Source organism: Colobus angolensis, unplaced genomic scaffold, assembly GCF_000951035.1.
Source record: "Colobus angolensis palliatus isolate OR3802 unplaced genomic scaffold, Cang.pa_1.0 Scaffold175, whole genome shotgun sequence".
Taxonomy (NCBI): domain Eukaryota; kingdom Metazoa; phylum Chordata; class Mammalia; order Primates; family Cercopithecidae; genus Colobus; species Colobus angolensis.
Window position 1 is genome coordinate 834,971 of NW_012114877.1, and position 16,396 is coordinate 851,366.

At 34.7% G+C, this 16,396-nt stretch overlaps 1 protein-coding gene across 2 annotated transcripts in view; it reads left to right on the forward strand.

Annotated features, from left to right (window-relative positions):
- Window positions 1-16,396, forward strand: part of MPP6 (membrane protein, palmitoylated 6 (MAGUK p55 subfamily member 6)) — a 58,759-nt gene that overhangs the window by 26,671 nt on the left and 15,692 nt on the right. For both annotated transcript variants that reach the window (XM_011938552.1, XM_011938551.1), the window contains exons 6-9: window positions 9,822-9,953; window positions 11,834-11,933; window positions 12,264-12,332; window positions 14,729-14,890. In XM_011938552.1, coding sequence (XP_011793942.1) covers window positions 9,822-9,953; window positions 11,834-11,933; window positions 12,264-12,332; window positions 14,729-14,890 — 463 coding nt within the window. The remainder of the gene's footprint in view (window positions 1-9,821; window positions 9,954-11,833; window positions 11,934-12,263; window positions 12,333-14,728; window positions 14,891-16,396) is intronic.

Sequence of the window (16,396 nt, forward strand, 5' to 3'; positions counted from 1 at the left end):
AAAAAAAAAAAGAATGTAGAAATAAGCAATATCTCTGATACTAAAGAGGTATGTTTACAAACCAAGGAATGGTGATCTACACTAACAATCGCAATGTTCAGACATCTCTAGCAGCAAACACTTTGACCATTATACCAGCCATACTGAGACAAAGCAGCTAACAGAAATGCCACCCAGTGTCTTAAACCAGCTTGATGTCAACAAGCTTAATGAAACTGGCAGAAGCTGGATGGGAAAGTACCACTTACTTTTGGGGAAGTGGTGATCTTGTTCAGAATTTTGATGAAGCTTCCAACAATGAGGCAAACTGAATTGATTCAACTTCTAAAAAATAATAAAATTTCAAGAATTTTAACTGCTTTTAAAATGTTTTGTATACGATAAAATGTAAACCTATGATATTTTAAATTCCAAGGCCCTTGGACACTGGGATAATGCTACTTTTTAATTATTGATTATACACAGTTGTTTATTTGCAATTAGCCAGAAAATAGTTTAAAACAAAGATAAAGGCTTTGCCTAGTTAAAAAAAGAAAGAAAAAGAAAGAAAGAAACTAGAGAAGGGTGCTCACTAGCACCACTTCTATTTAATATTTTCTTGAAGGATCCATAAGTACAGTCTGACAAAAATAAATTATAGAAGCAAAATGTTTGGAAAGGAGGCAATAAAACTTTTTATTTACAAATATGAGTTTTTGCATAGAAACCCCTCAAAACTACAACTAATTGGAAATAATAAAGTTTACCAAGGTACCTGAAAATAAGATGAAGACACAAAACTCAATTGCATTTCTGTATGTCATCAGCAAACGTCTAGAAATGTAACTGTGACATCATTTATAGTAGAGTCAGAGAATGTCACATTTATGTCTGGGAATAAATCTAACCTAAAAAATTCAGGACCTCTACACAAAGGAATTATGAAGATCTAAATAAGCAGGTGTATCATATCATGGACAGGAAGACAATATTGTGAAGATGTTGATTTTTCACGCATTGACTTGCAGATTTAATGGAATTCCAGTCAAAACAGGGTTTTCCATGGAATTTGATAAGATGAATAGCCAAGACACTTTTGAACCAGAAAAGCAGGAATGGGGTCTGATTATTAATGTTTAGGAATTAAGATACTGTGATGTTGGCATAGGAAGAGACAGCATGATCAGTGGACTTTTAGGGAGCTCAGAAAGAGACTTACACATACATATTACTTTGATATGTGACAGAGATAATGTCTTTCAATGTGGAAAGGAGAGATGATTCAATGAATGGGGGGAAACTGGTTATTCTAGGGATACTGTTTGAAATTGTGTTTCATTCTGCATAGAAAAATCAAGTAAAAGGGGACGTATGTTCAGTAAACATGTAAAGATATATTAAAAATCATAATGTGATATACCATTAAGTTGGTAAAAATTGTAGCTGTGAATCAACAGCATCTTTTCTACATTGTTGGTGGCAGTGTGTATTGTTATAAACACATTAGGAAGAAAAGTTTAATAATGTCTCTTAGAGTTCAATATTCACGTATATCCAGCTGCAATAATTCCCTAGAGCAATTCTTATGTATGTACAGCTGGAAACATGTTAATAAGCATGTAAACCCCAGAAGATTACGTGCATATAGCATGATACTTTTTTTTAAGTTTAAAATAACTAAATATATAATTTTAAAGAGTACATATAGATGCAATAGAACTATATACAAAATGAAAAGTAAGGAGTTTGTGAACCCAAGATTCAGGGTGAAGTGTGCCTTGGTTGGGGAAATCAGAATGATGGGATGGGATGGAATGAGGGCAGGAGAATCAAGTAGGATTTTAATGTTAGTTTTAGTGGCAAGTGCGTAGCTGTCTATTATGTTATTAAAACTAATTAAATCAACAAAAGCAGTCCTTGCATGAACCAGTGATATAAACATAAGAATTGTGATTAGTATAATTTTGGCCTAGGTTAGTAGTTAGTAGACTTTTTTTTTTTTGACAGAATCTAGCTCTGTCACCCAGGCTGGAGTGCAGTGGCATGATCTTGGCTCACTGCATTCTCCACTGCCCGGGTTCAAGCAATTTTCCTGCCTCAGCCTCCCAAGTAGCTGGGACTACAGGTGTGTGCCATCATGCCCAGCTAATTTTTGTATGATTTTTAAAATAAAATTTTCTATATGGCTGAGGCTTGAATTTGTGGCCCTCAGATATTTATCAGAGAGGAACATGGATTGCCCTTCAAAACTTTTTAAACCAAACGTATATTCTTGTTACCTTACTGTTCTCAAAAATGTGTGTGTACATCTGTATGTAACCAAGTAGACCAAGTTCATACAATGAAAATTTGTAGAAAAAGCATCCTTCCTTGATCATCTCAGCTAGTGATGTGGAAAATCTCTTAGCAATGATAATCACTTTGTTCACCATCTTGTTACTCACTCTAAAGTGCAGATTCAGATGGACCTGGAACTATGATTTAAGAACTAGGTTCTATAAGCAACGTGTGCACCATGTTTAGCCAACACGTTCCCAAATGAATTACTAGCCACCTTCTGATTTAACATCAGGGTCAAGGTGGAACTGGTTTTCTAGCCATTTCATCCATTTAATTTTTTTCCCACTAATTATTGTCATTTGCATAAGCATAGTGTATTCCTGTGCCATATTTTCTCAATACTTCTACTGTTTTTATCTTTACTTTTAAAAATATCCTTGAGATAAAGTTTATATAAATAAAGTGTACAATGTGATACATGTGGACATATATAATGTACCCATGAAATCAACACAATTGAGATGGTGAACACTCCCAGAAATGTATTTGTGTCCATTTCTTTTTCTTTCTTCCTTTTTTGAGACAGGGCCTCACTCCTTCACCCAGGCTGGAGTGCAGTGACGTGATCACAGCTCACTGCAGCCTCAGCCTCCCAGGGCTCAAATAATCCTTCCACCTTAGCCTTCTGAGGAGCTGGGACCACAGACATGCACCACCACACCTGTCTAATTTTTTTTTTTTTTTTGTAGACACAGGGTTTCGCCACGTTGTCCAGGCTGTCTTGAACTCCTGTGCTCAAGCGATCAGCCCGCCTCAGCCTCCTAAAGTGCTAGGATTACCGGCATGAGTCATTGCTCCTGGCCTCCCAGCTTCTTTGTGTCCACTTCTCATCCTTCCCTCCTGCTCCCTTTTTCTCTCCCACCCCTGACTCCAGGCAGCTACTGCTCTGCTTTTTGTCACTTTAAATTATTTTGCATTTTCCATATTTTTATATAAATGGAATACATGTATTCTTTTTTGGATATTGTTTGATTCATTTGTTTAGCTTCCCTCAGCATAGTTGTTTGGGGATTCATTCATGTTATGTGTATTGATAGTTCATTTATTTTTATTGACAAGTAATATTCCATTGCATGGCTGTACCACAGTTTGTTTATCCATTACCTGGCTGATGAATATTTTTTTGTTGCCAGTTTGGGGCTTTTACAAATAAAGCTGCTGTGGACATTTACATATAAGTCTCTTGAGTATATACCAGGAGTTGAAGGATTGAGTCATACGGTAGGTATATGTTGAACTTCTGAAGAAGTTAGTATACCAACTTAAATTTCCACCAACATTGTATGAAAGTTCCAATTACTCTGCAGTTTGGACAACATGTGATGGCCAGTGTTTAAAGTTTTAGCCATTCTAATACTGTGTAGTGGTATCTCATTGTGATTTTAATTTGTATTTTCCTAATAACTAATAATATTGAACATATTTTTATGTGTTTATTTGCCATACTTATGTGCACTTTGGTGAAGTGTCTTCAAATCTTTTGTCCATTTTTTGTTGAATTGTTTTTCTTAGTTTTGAGTATTCTTTATATATTCATGATACAAGTGCTTCATCAGAATTGGGATTTGCCAAGACTTTCTTCCAGTCTTTATCTTGTCTTTTCATTCTCTTAACAATGTCATTCAAAGAGCAGAAGTTCTGAATTTTTATGAAATCCAATTCGTCATTGTTTTTCTTTGAGTCATCCTTTTGTGGCTTTATTTAAGAAGTCTTTGTATAACCTAAGGTCATGAAGATTTTCTCCAATTTTTTTTCCTACAAGTTTTACAGTTCTATCTATGCTATACATCTGAGTCTATGATACATGTACTGTATGTTAATTTTTATATAGGATGTGAGGAAAGGATCAAAGTTTATATTTTGCGTATGAATATTCAATTTTTCCAGCTCAGTTTTTTGAAAAGACTATTTCTTTCGTCAAATTTGGAAAAACTTTGACAGTAGTTTCTTCAGACATTTTTTCTATTTTTCTGTTTCTCCTGTCCTCTGGTGACTTTAGTTACACGAATATTAAGCCTCTTGAAGTTGTCCCGTGGCTCACTGATCAGTTCATTTATTTCAGCCTTTTTTCTCTGTATTTTTCATGTTGGATATTTTCTATTGTTTTGTCTTCAAGTTAACTGATCTTTTCTTTTGCAACTTCTAATCTGCTATTAATCACACCTAGTGGGTATTTTTCATCTCAGATATTTTGGCTTTCATTTCTAGAAGTTCAGATTGCCTCTTTTTTATATCTGCATGTGTTTAATGGACTTAATCCTTCTTATAGTTTCTTGAACCATGAATATAATATGTAAAGTTAAAACAATTACTGTAATGTCCTTGTCTACTAATTCTAGCATATTTGTCATTTCTGGGTCACTTGATTTTTCTCCCTGTTGTAGGTTATATTTTCCTCCCTCTTTGCATGCTTGGTCATTTTTGATTGGCTGCCAGGCATGAATTTCACCTTGTTGGGTACTGGATATTTTTGTATTAGTAAATACTCTCTTTTTTTTTTCTTCCAACTCTTTTTTTTTTTTTTTTTTTTTTGGAGTCTCACTCTGTCACCAGGCTGGAGTACAGTGGCGCAATCTCGGCTCACTGCAACCTCTGCCTCCTGGGTACAAGCAATTCTCCTGCCTCAGCCTCCCAAGTAGCTGGGACTACAGGCATGTGCCACCAGGCCCAGCTAATTTTTTTATTTTTAGTAGAGACAGGGTTTCATCATGTTAGCCAGGATGGTCTCAATGTCTTGACCTCATGATCCATCTGCCTCAGCCTCCCAAAGTGCTGGGATTACAGGCATGAGCCACTGCTCCCGGCCCTTCCAACTTTTAGGCTCAAGAGGTGTGTGTACAGGTCTGTTCATGGATAAATTGCATGTTTCTGGAGTGTAGTGTACAAATGATTTTGTCACCCAGGTAGTGAGCATGATACCTGATAGGTAGTTTTTCAGTCCTCACCCTCCTCTTATCATCTGCCTTCAAGTAAGCCTCAAAGTCTGTTGTTCCCCTCTTTGTGTCGATATGTACTCAATGTTTAGCACCCACTTACAAGTGAGAACATGTAGTAATCTGGTTTTCTGTTCCTGCATTAATTGGCTTAAGATAATGGCCTCCAGCTATGTACATGATGCTCAAAGGACATGGTTTTATTCTGTTTATGGCTGCATAGTATTCCATGGTGTATATGTGCCAAAATTTCTTTATCCAGTCCACCATTATTGGGCATCTAGGTTGATTCTGTATCTTTGCTGTTGTGAAAAGTGCTATGTTGAACATATGTGTACATGTGTCTTTATGGAGAATGATACATATTCCTTTGGGTATATACCCGCTAATGGGATTGCTGGGTCAAATAGTAGTTCTGTTTTAAGTTCTTTGAGAAATCTCCAAAATGCTTTCCACAGTGGCTGAACTAATTTACATTTCCACTAGCAGTTCCCTTTTCTCTGCAACTTTGCCAACATCTGTTATTTTTTGACATTTTAGTAAAAACCATTCTTAACCTTTGTTCTAGGATACAGATGATTCTTTTAAATCTTGCTTTTTAAGATTTATTAGATACGATTGCAGGATGTAGTTTAGCTCACAACCCTTCTAAGTATTCACGGCCTGTGAATTATGAAGGTTTTTCCACCTGGCCTGGTGAGAACAGAAACTTCTTGACCGTATACAACTTCCCTATATTGTTCCCTGTAATGCTTTCAAATGATTCTTTACCATCATTGAGGAAAGAGTTACACAGAGAGAGGGTGCAGGTAGCTTCCTCATACACATGCATTGATTAAGTACTCAGCTGAAAACAGAAGGAGTCCCTAACAATTCTCTCTGCAGTCTTTCCTCACTGATACTGTGTTCCATGCACTGTAACCACCTTGATCTCCCAGGTCTCCCAGTGCATCTCATGAACTTGGAGACCATCAGGCCTCACCTTTCTCCCTTTCTGAGTTGCAGCCTGGAAACACTCTGTCCTGTTAGCTGGGGCAATTGTGTAGCTCATCTTGTTTCTTCCCATCTTTTGGGATCACTGTCTTCATTGCCTGATCTCTGACATCTTGAAAGACATTGTTTCACATATTTTATCAACGTAGTTTTTAGTTATTTCAAGTTGGAGGGTCTTGTTACTTCATCTGAATCCAAATGGGAGTCATTTATCTTTATTACCTTAAAAATTTAATTTTTGTATAGGTGAATCATTCCCATGGTTCGAAAATCAAAAGGTGTAAATATGTATTCAGTTGAGATCTCCCTCTGAATCCTTCCCACTACCAACCTAGTCCTCATCCCCCCACCAGTACAACCTATGCTATTAGTTTATCTTTCCAGAATTTCTTCATTCATATGCGAGTAAATAAAAATTACATATCCTTTTTCACCTTCCACCTCCTTTTTCATAGAAAGATTGCATAGTATACATGCTATCCTGAACCTTATTTGTTTTACTTAACCATCTATCTTGAGGATATTTCCTTATTGCTGCATACACTTCCTGTTGACACACACCACCTACACACACACACTTTTTTAACGACTAAATATAGTGCCACATCATGTAGGCATACCGTCATTTGTTTAACCAGTTCCTTTTTGTTAAACAATTAGGTTGCTTCCAATCTTTTGCTGTTAGGAATAATGTAGTCTTATGCATAAGTCATTTTGGATGTATCTGCATAACATAGCTGTTGAATACATTCCCAGACATGGATTACTAGGTCCGAGGGTTTATGCATTTGTAATCTTGATAGCTGTTGCCAAATTGGCCTCCCAAGAGGTTGAACCATTCTTCCACAAGCCTTTTAGAAAGAAAATGCCTATTAACCCACAGTTCTTTTATAGAATGTTATAAAATTCAAGGATTTCTGCTAATCTGATAGGAAAAAAGTGTTATAAGGTAGTTTTAATTTGTATTTCTACTCTGAATGAGGTTGTTGAACATCTCTTATGCTTAAAAGCCATTTATACTTTCTTTTCCTTGTACTTTAAATTGTTTTGGTCATGCAGTTGTTTTTAGTAATAAGAATATGAAATAGAAATATTTTAGTAGGTGGTGTTTAGTCATTTCTTAATGATGAATGAGCAGTTAACATCCATAGCCTATAAGTGCAACACTTTAAATTGCATTTAATAAAATATAATTATACTAAGTCTAGTCGTATCTTTAATGGTTTTAGAGTCATTACAAAATGGTTAGATCAAAGGTTGGGTTAATTGATTTTTCAGAAAAATTTTCAAAGTTCAAAGTAAAATCAGGTTAATCTGAGTTTTTGACCGTAAGAGTAATGTTCTAAAACTACTTTAATAAATGAAAAAAAAAATAGAAATTGTTCTAGAAATCTTTTACCTTTGAGAGATGTGGTTTGTATTCCACAAATAATGGCATGTCCGTAACAATTCCATGGATGTTGAAGGAATGAATATTTGAAATCTGGACTATGTTGTAAAGTCTGAGCTTTATGGTTACAATATATATTCTGTTCCACACATAAGAATGGTAATCACATTCATGGTTAGATGACAGGATTCTCTTGATACTCTTCAATCATTGCATCTTTCTTGAGAAGTAAGGAGTATGCAGGTATTTTTATAACTTTGCATACCAATCCTTCCTTTCTGCTTGATCTCAAATACCTTTAACTTTTTGTTCTATCATTTATAACTTGCAGGTATTGTACTTTGTAGACAATTAATTAGGGAGGTAGTTGCCTTACCAAATGAGTGAAGTAATAAAATGGTCTAGTAGTTTGTTTGTATTTTCTTAATTTATTATAAATTAAAAGTCTGGCTTTATTTATGCAATTACAAATATATTTTTAGAGTTGCATCAATATGGAGAGGCATCCAGCACACATCCATCAGGTATGCTGTCATTCCAGAACATTCTCTGGTACTTCATTTTTCTGTCTTATCAGCCAACTAAATTTTCTTTGATTAAATTTAATTATTTTGGTGTTTTCCCGTTGTCAAAACATGGAGCTGCATGACATTATCAAGTTAGCCAATTGTCACACTTTAGCAATCTTAATGTTTGTATGCTTGCTTTTTCGATCTAAAATTATATATCAGGAAAAAAAATTATTGACTTACTGATTGAAGGATTAATATTTAGCTTTTCTAGAGTAGTTGGAAATGTTCTGAATGCTTTCTGTGAAAATCATCTAATTATAAATAACTAAGATTTTATTACATGTTCCCAGATTTAGTTATTTTAAAATTATTTTGTATGCATTGATCACAATACTTTTACCACACTAATAATATAATATGTCTACTTGTGTTATTTGAATTTTGTTTGATTACAGAAGTATGATAAACAAATGGGAAAAGAACATTGTTATTTTGACTAATTGTGTGCTTTCTTGCTTATTAAAGTTTACATGCTGATTAATGCTAAGGCAATTCTTTAGAAGATAACATTTGAATTTCTATAAGTATGTATAAAACAAGTCTGTTTTAAGAAAGCAATTGGGCTGGGCACAGTGGCTTATGCCTGTAATCCCCATACTTTGGGAGGCCGAGGAGGGCAGATCGCTTGAGATCGGGAGTTTGAGACCATCCTGGCCAACGTGGTGAAATCTGATCTCTACTAAAAATACAAAAATTAGCCAGGCGTGGTAGCACATGCCTGTAATTTCAGCTATTTGGGAGGCTGAGGCAGGAGAATCACTTGAACCTGGGAGGCAGAGGTTGCAGTGAGCAGAGATCACGCCACTGCACTCCAGCCTGGGTAAAAGAGTGAGACTCCATCTGAAAAAAAAAAAGAAAGCAATTGGTCTGAACTTTCCATCAAATACCAAAAATGCATAATTTAATTAGAATTTAAATTAAAGCAAATAAGCCAAATAGTCCCCATTTTGGAGATCATAACTAACAGTGTTAACTGACATACTTTTATTAATAAAGCAAATGTGAAAGAAACATATATACACAAATGAATTTAAAATGGAAAAGTTTCAAGACTTTTTCAGTATTTGTCTTACAATGAATTTAATGTTGATCATTTAAATTTAAGATGAGTGTATAAATCAGAGCAAGGTGATTCGAGAAAAGTATTTAAGACTACCAAATATATTTCATATCTGACTTCAACATGAACTTTTATTAATTTTGGTTTCAGGGCCTTTTCACAAAGTTCTAATACATCTGAAATATATACCTTAAATCAACTACCTATATTATTTCAGGATGCTAATTGGATCATAGCATTTGCTTGCTTTAAAAATTATGCAGTGCTGGTTGGAAAATCAAGTGAAAAGATTGAAGGAAAGTGGAAGAATGGTGGGATAGAATGATTATCAAACGCTTATTGATTTAAAGTTAGGTATTAGAGATGAAGTTTTATTATCTTTGATACCAAAATCTGTTAATATTCTAATAACTTGATTTCCGTTTATGAGAGACAAGTTCATTATCTGAAGTACTAAATACGTTTTCAGTTACAATCAATGGTTTGACAAGGATTTTTTAAATTCAGTGGAAGTGATATAACTATAGTATTTTTAATTGTGCTGTGTGTTTTAGGTATTTGTGAAGTGTCATTTTGATTATAATCCATACAATGATAACCTAATACCTTGCAAAGAAGCAGGATTGAAGTTTTCCAAAGGAGAAATTCTTCAGATTGTAAATAGAGAAGATCCAAATTGGTGGCAGGTTAGTATGCTTCTCAGAAGTTCCTCAACTACTTTTCTAATTTTAATCTTAGATCTGGTTAATGTCTGAATATTCAGGAAGAATATTAGCATTTGTTACAATGATTTTTCCCACATGAACAGCTCCTGCTTCATGGCTACTAATTTTGTGGACATAAGATCAAATTGGGAGGAAATTTGCAAGTAGCTCTTAATAAGTGCAGAATTAACCAGCCTGTGGCACTAACCAGTTGGTTTAGGGAATAGACCAATTGGTTTTTTTTCACATGGGTAATTACATTAAAATATGCTATTGACCAAGAAGAACTCACTTGGGTCATCCCTTTTAAAAAGATATTTGGGTTTTGTTTATTTTAAGTAGGAGTCTTTTACTATGAAGTAAGTCTTTCTCTTGTCTCCTCTCCCTCGTGTTCGTTCATAGCAAGTAAAGCATAATTTCTTAAGGTCTTAATGTCTATTTGCTCACCTCTTCTCAGATACTGGGAAATGGAGGTTCACTCTATCACTTTTGTTTGGTTTTGGATTAAAATCTGTGTATATGGAAAGAGATGTGTATTATCACTGCATTTTTCCCTCCTTTTTTCAGAAGATCTGTTTAATGGTATTCTTTTTTCTTCTCCTAATGTAGCTTTCAGAAACCCCTAGCAGCAGTAATAAGTCTGTTTTTGTAATTATTTATATTAGCTAACAACCACAGTATTCAGAACTGGAGAAACTGACAAGTCAGGAAGTCTGAAATGCCTTAAACTGTCAAAGCAAATGAGAGTTTTACTAAAGAACAAGGAGTAAGAGGAAAGGATCCAGGACTTAGCACCAAATTCTAAAATTTACTGAGATATTGGTAACTCACATTAGCTCTAAAATATAGATCTACTTCTAAGGAGAAACAAATCACAGAATGACAGCAATCTTACCAACGTGTCCTTAAATTTAAATTAAGACATTATTACGTATAGGTGCACTGTGTGTTGAGACAGCTAAGAAATGGGTAAATTAAACAGAATCCATGATTTCAGGAGGTTTCCCCTGAACTTTTTAGATCCCTCATTTAAAAAATCTCTCTGTGGCTGTGTCCTTTATTGAATTATTCTAGTTTTCCTTCTTTTTTTTTTCCTATGAATGCGATCTCTTAGTTTTCTCTTCTAACCTCAATTCTTCTCTCAGTTTCTCCCTGCATTTTGATGGTTGGTTACTTTAATTCTGTTTTTCAGGATTTTAATTGCTAAAAGTTATACTAGATTTTCTATGCTAGTTGTAAGGTTAGAAATACTAACTTTGTGAGATAAATCACTAACAGCCAGTTCTCCAGCCACTATTTTAAAATATTTCTCTTTGGAGCTTATTTTAAAAGTTAGCCATTTTACATTAGGTAAAGTTTTGCCTAGTTTAAATTTACAAGCTCTTGGGATATTCATACTCCTGGTAGCATAAATTAAAATCTACACTTTATATTCCAAATAGTATCTCCTTTTCATCTGATTTGGCCTGAAATACCAGCATAGTAGGATTAAGGTTGACAGTAAATGTCTTTTAAAGGGTGCTAGATAAAATGTCGTGTTGATACATCTTATTATAGAATGGTGTTTATTTTCCTTTTCCAACTTAGTATTATAAATAAGAAGTTTGAGCAATTTAACTTGTATTTTGGTCCCCAAATTTCACTACCAGATATCAGATATGAAGAATTTTAGGTGCCAATTGATTCCTCAGTGCTGAATTGTTTAAATATCTTAACTGACAATGCTATGGATGTAAATCTCAAGGTTGTTTTTAAGAGCAAATATGACTTTTTTTTTTAACTGACCACTGCTTGTCCTACTTAATAGAATATGGTCTCAAATTTTGGTCACTGAGATATACAATTCGTTAATTTGATTCTAGGCTAGCCATGTAAAAGAGGGAGGAAGCGCTGGTCTCATTCCAAGCCAGTTCCTGGAAGAGAAGAGAAAGGCATTTGTTAGAAGAGACTGGGACAATTCAGGTGATGAGCTCGACACAATAAGTAACAAGGAGTCCTTTGTGACCACCTTTCTTTGTCTCTTTTGTCTAAATAAGCAAATGCATTTATTTAAAATATGTCTAGAATGAATCCCTCCCTCTGCTTTAGCTCTCATAAGTAATCTTTTTGATCCCGTTCTGCCACCTGCTGGTAGAGTATCAAAATTCAGTGGCTTAACTCACCCCCACCCTCTTTTGCTTCCTAGGATGCAACATTGGGAAGATAATTCTCCCACCCCTATAAAATATTACAGGGCAATTTTTTCATGTTCTGACATACTGCTTAAGTTATATTTGTTTTATCATCCTTCAGGACCTTTTTGTGGAACTATAAGTAGCAAAAAAAAGAAGAAGATGATGTATCTCACAACCAGAAATGCAGGTAGGTTTTAAATACTTTTTGAGAAGTCCAAGTGAAGTAGCTATATGTCATTTAGCATGGCATAAACTCTGAATATACAGCTTTAAGTGAATGTAATTCAGATTAGTACCTAGTTGCAAGGGGCTGGCATATGAACACATGGTGCAATATGATATAAATTATTTAAATCCCAATATATACTACCATGTGCTTTATTTTGTGAGTATAGTTTACAACAAAACAAATTGGTTAGGATTTTTACTTGTCTTAATGAAGAAGCAGTATTATAATTGAAACTATTTGTCCAGAGAATTTTGAAATAGTAATTTATGTGCCATTTCTAAAGGGTAGAATGCCTTTGTCAAGATGTTAAAAGAGTTATGTTTAAGGGCAACTGTATCCTGCTATAACACTGACCATGGTACTTTTAGAAAAATAACACTGGACCAAATAAATCTTGGTCTGATATAATAGAATTCCTTCTTAAATCTTTTAGTCATGCAGAAAGAAATACTTTTAAAAAGAAAGATATGGTAACTGTGTGAGACGATGGATATGTTTAATAGCTTGATTGAAGTAATCATTCACAGTGTACACATTCATGAAAACATCAAGTTGTACACTTCATATACAATTCCTATTTGTCAGTTACACCTCAGTAAAGCTGAAAGGATTTTTAAAAACAATTTAGAATAAAACCCCAGACCTGTATTGGCTACTCATTTGATGTTAAAAATAAATAAATAAAAAGGAAAGAAGGGAAAGAATGGAAACTACTATATTTATTCTTCCCAGTTGCAGAGGATGACAGGAGTAAAAAGCAGCTCTATGAATCAGAAATTTCTGGAGGCTTAATCAAAGCAGTTGGCAATTTTAAAAGTACTTTCTTGACTTCAGAGCTACCTCTATACTGGTAATAAACTAAACAGCACACCCTAAAAGAAAATAATATAGAAGGCAGAAGTAGGCTTGTTTTCTCTTAATATTGGTTTAATCTACTGTGGAGAAATTGTGCAAAGAAAGAATTGCTATTAGGATAATAAGCTAAGGAAGGAGTGTTATTACTACAGATTGAGAGTTACAGTAGCAACAGGTAATATAATATTTCAAATCATCACTTTGGCCCTATTATTCATAAAATATATGCCCATAAGGCTTTTTTGCAAAATAGAAAATTCGTAATTTTCCCACTAAGATTATACTTTTGGATTATGTTTCTAGTGAAAACAGTGGATCTAAAATTTGTTTTATATGTAAATTTCAAAATCTTAATATTTAAATGTATGTTGTCAGTAAATGTCAGTATGTTGAATTTTCTAATCAAACTGATAATTATAGATTTGCCATACAATATTCATTTATATAATTGAAAGGTCACTCGTTCCGTGGAACTTAAGCAACCACACTAGGTTTGCTCCTGCCCTCTGTATTTGATACATACTTTCTATATAAACTGGTCTGTAATTTGATTATTTATGTTATAGGATTTCTACTGACAAATTGATAATAGATTTCAGTGGATAGAATCTCTGATAAATAAGGATAAAACATAGAATTTTTCTAGCTTGATTAATCAGACTAATTTTTTCTTTTTTTTTTTTTTTTTGAGACGGAGTCTCGCTCTGTCACCAGGCTGGAGTGCAGTGGCACAATCTCGGCTTACTGCAGTCTCTGCTTCCTGGATTCAAGTGATTCTCCTACCTCAGCCTCCCGAGTAGCTGGGACTACAGGCGCGCACCACCATGCCCGGCTAATTTTTTGTATTTTTTTAGTAGAGACGGGGTTTCACCATGTTGGCCAGGATGGTCTTGATCGCTTGACTTCATGATTCCCCCCACCTTGACCTCCAAAAGTGCTGGTATTACAGACATGAGCCACCATGCCCGGCCCGATTAGACAAATTTTTAAGGGCAAATGGATGGACCAGATGTTTAAAGCAAGATATAAAATAATTTACTGGGCCAGGCACAGTGGCTCATGCCTATAATCCCAGCACTTTGAGAGGCTGAGGCAGGAGGATCACTTGAGGCCGGTAGTTTGAGACCAGCCTGGGCAACATAGCAAGATCCCATCTCTACAAAAAAAATTAAAAATTAGCTGGGTATGGTGGCCCATGCCTGTGGTTTCATCTACTTGGGAGACTTCCTTGAGCCCAGGAGTTCAAGGGTACGGTGAGCTAAGATTGCAACACTGTACCCTGGGTGACAGTGAGCCCTGGTCTTAAAAACAATAATAAAATAATTATTGTTTATTGTACTTTACCAAATTTGTAAAAACAAATCTATGCTAAGTGGGTACAAGTCAAGTGATATTTAACTATCAAGACAGCTAAGCCATTACTAGACAGAATTGCAGAGATTTCTTTCATGTATATAAAAGATGACTAAATAAATATTCCTATTTCCTTTTTCATTTAGAATTTGATCGTCACGAAATCCAGATATATGAGGAGGTAGCCAAAATGCCTCCCTTCCAGAGAAAAACATTAGTATTGATAGGAGCTCAAGGTGTAGGCCGAAGAAGCTTGAAAAACAGGTTTATAGTATTGAATCCCACTAGATTTGGAACTACGGTGCCGTGTAAGTTTTCTGTTTTCTTTGCTATGCATTTGGTAGGAAAGAGTATGGGCATATGGAGGAGAGGGGGATTATTATCATTAATTATTGCTATTCCCAAATAAGTTTTCTTTATTGCAGTGAAAATGAACAAGTAAAAGACATTGAAAAATTTAGTAATTCTATAGCTGTTATGAAATAGTGCTGCAGTGCTCTTGGCTTGCTGTCTGGTGGCAAGTGCTTCTCTAAACTATTCAGTTCAGAAATCTTAGAATTAAATGCCTATATTTAAGAATTGTGGCAAGATAGGCATTTAGGATTTTCTTGTACTGATGTGTATCTAAAAAGTTGGATTTTTCAACCATTTTAGTGTAAAGAAAAGGGGAAAGTTTCTGACCCACAGACATAGCCAGTGTGGCAACAGCTGTATGAATTTACGTGGCCTGGCTTGTAGCTCTCAGTCGTGCAAGGTCGTAAACCTGATTTTTGATAGCACATCAAGAGTAGTTTACCTTTTACTGCAGGCAGCATTAATTAAGGTTACAAAGTCTGATGTATAGAATAAAATAATATTGATGAGAAGTATAACCATTTATTAATGCAAAGACCACTCATTTTATGGTCTTTGCATTCATTTCTCTATTTGCATATTTACATAGAAAGTTTAATAATCATGTCAGAAGTATGCTTGATGAGAATGGAGTTAGGTCAAGGAATTGGATGATGTTAGTGACTTAACTGTAGTGACTAATACACGTTTGTCTATAACTGTGGGGACTATTATACATTTGTCTTTGTTTTTGAAATACATGAATCTTTACTTGTGAACTTAGATGTTCTGTCCCGTGAAGAAAGCAGGAGATACGGTAACATTGCTTTCTTAATTTCCTTTGCTATGCGTCTGTTTCTGACCAACAGCATTCCTTTAGGTATATTAATGCCTTCAAGCTATTTTGAGTCAAATCCTAGCCTAACTTTAACCTCATCTCTTTTAATTGAATTTTAGAGTTTCTCTGGTTTTGTCCAGTATATTTTGGGTTTAATTCTCAGTGAGTACTCTTATTGCTAAAATTCTTAAAAGTTAGGGAAATAGCCTTGTCATTGCCCCCATGTGCTGCTTGTAATCCCTTTACAGTAAGTCTTCTGATTCTACTGTAGGCATTGTAAAACACTAAATTTAGACAAATCCTAGTAAAGTGATTAACAAAACAAAAACTTCACTGTAATCAAAGTATGTTAAAGCTGCAATTGTGAAATAAAGAAAAAGTTTTTCGCTTTTATCAAATTAATATGTGCCCAATATTTTCGGCAAGTAGTTCTTAAGGACATATAATGAGGGAAAAAATAACCCCTTCTCTTCCCCTGCCTCACCACTGGTTCACTTATGAAAAACAGTCACTTTTCATTGTTTTTGCTATTTCTTTTGGTACTGTTCCATATTTCTTAATGTCTTTAGTCTGCTGTTTCCTGCTTTATCCAGTTTAGGCCTTATCTGTTCACTTCCTGACTGTCCTTCCAATATAAAGATAG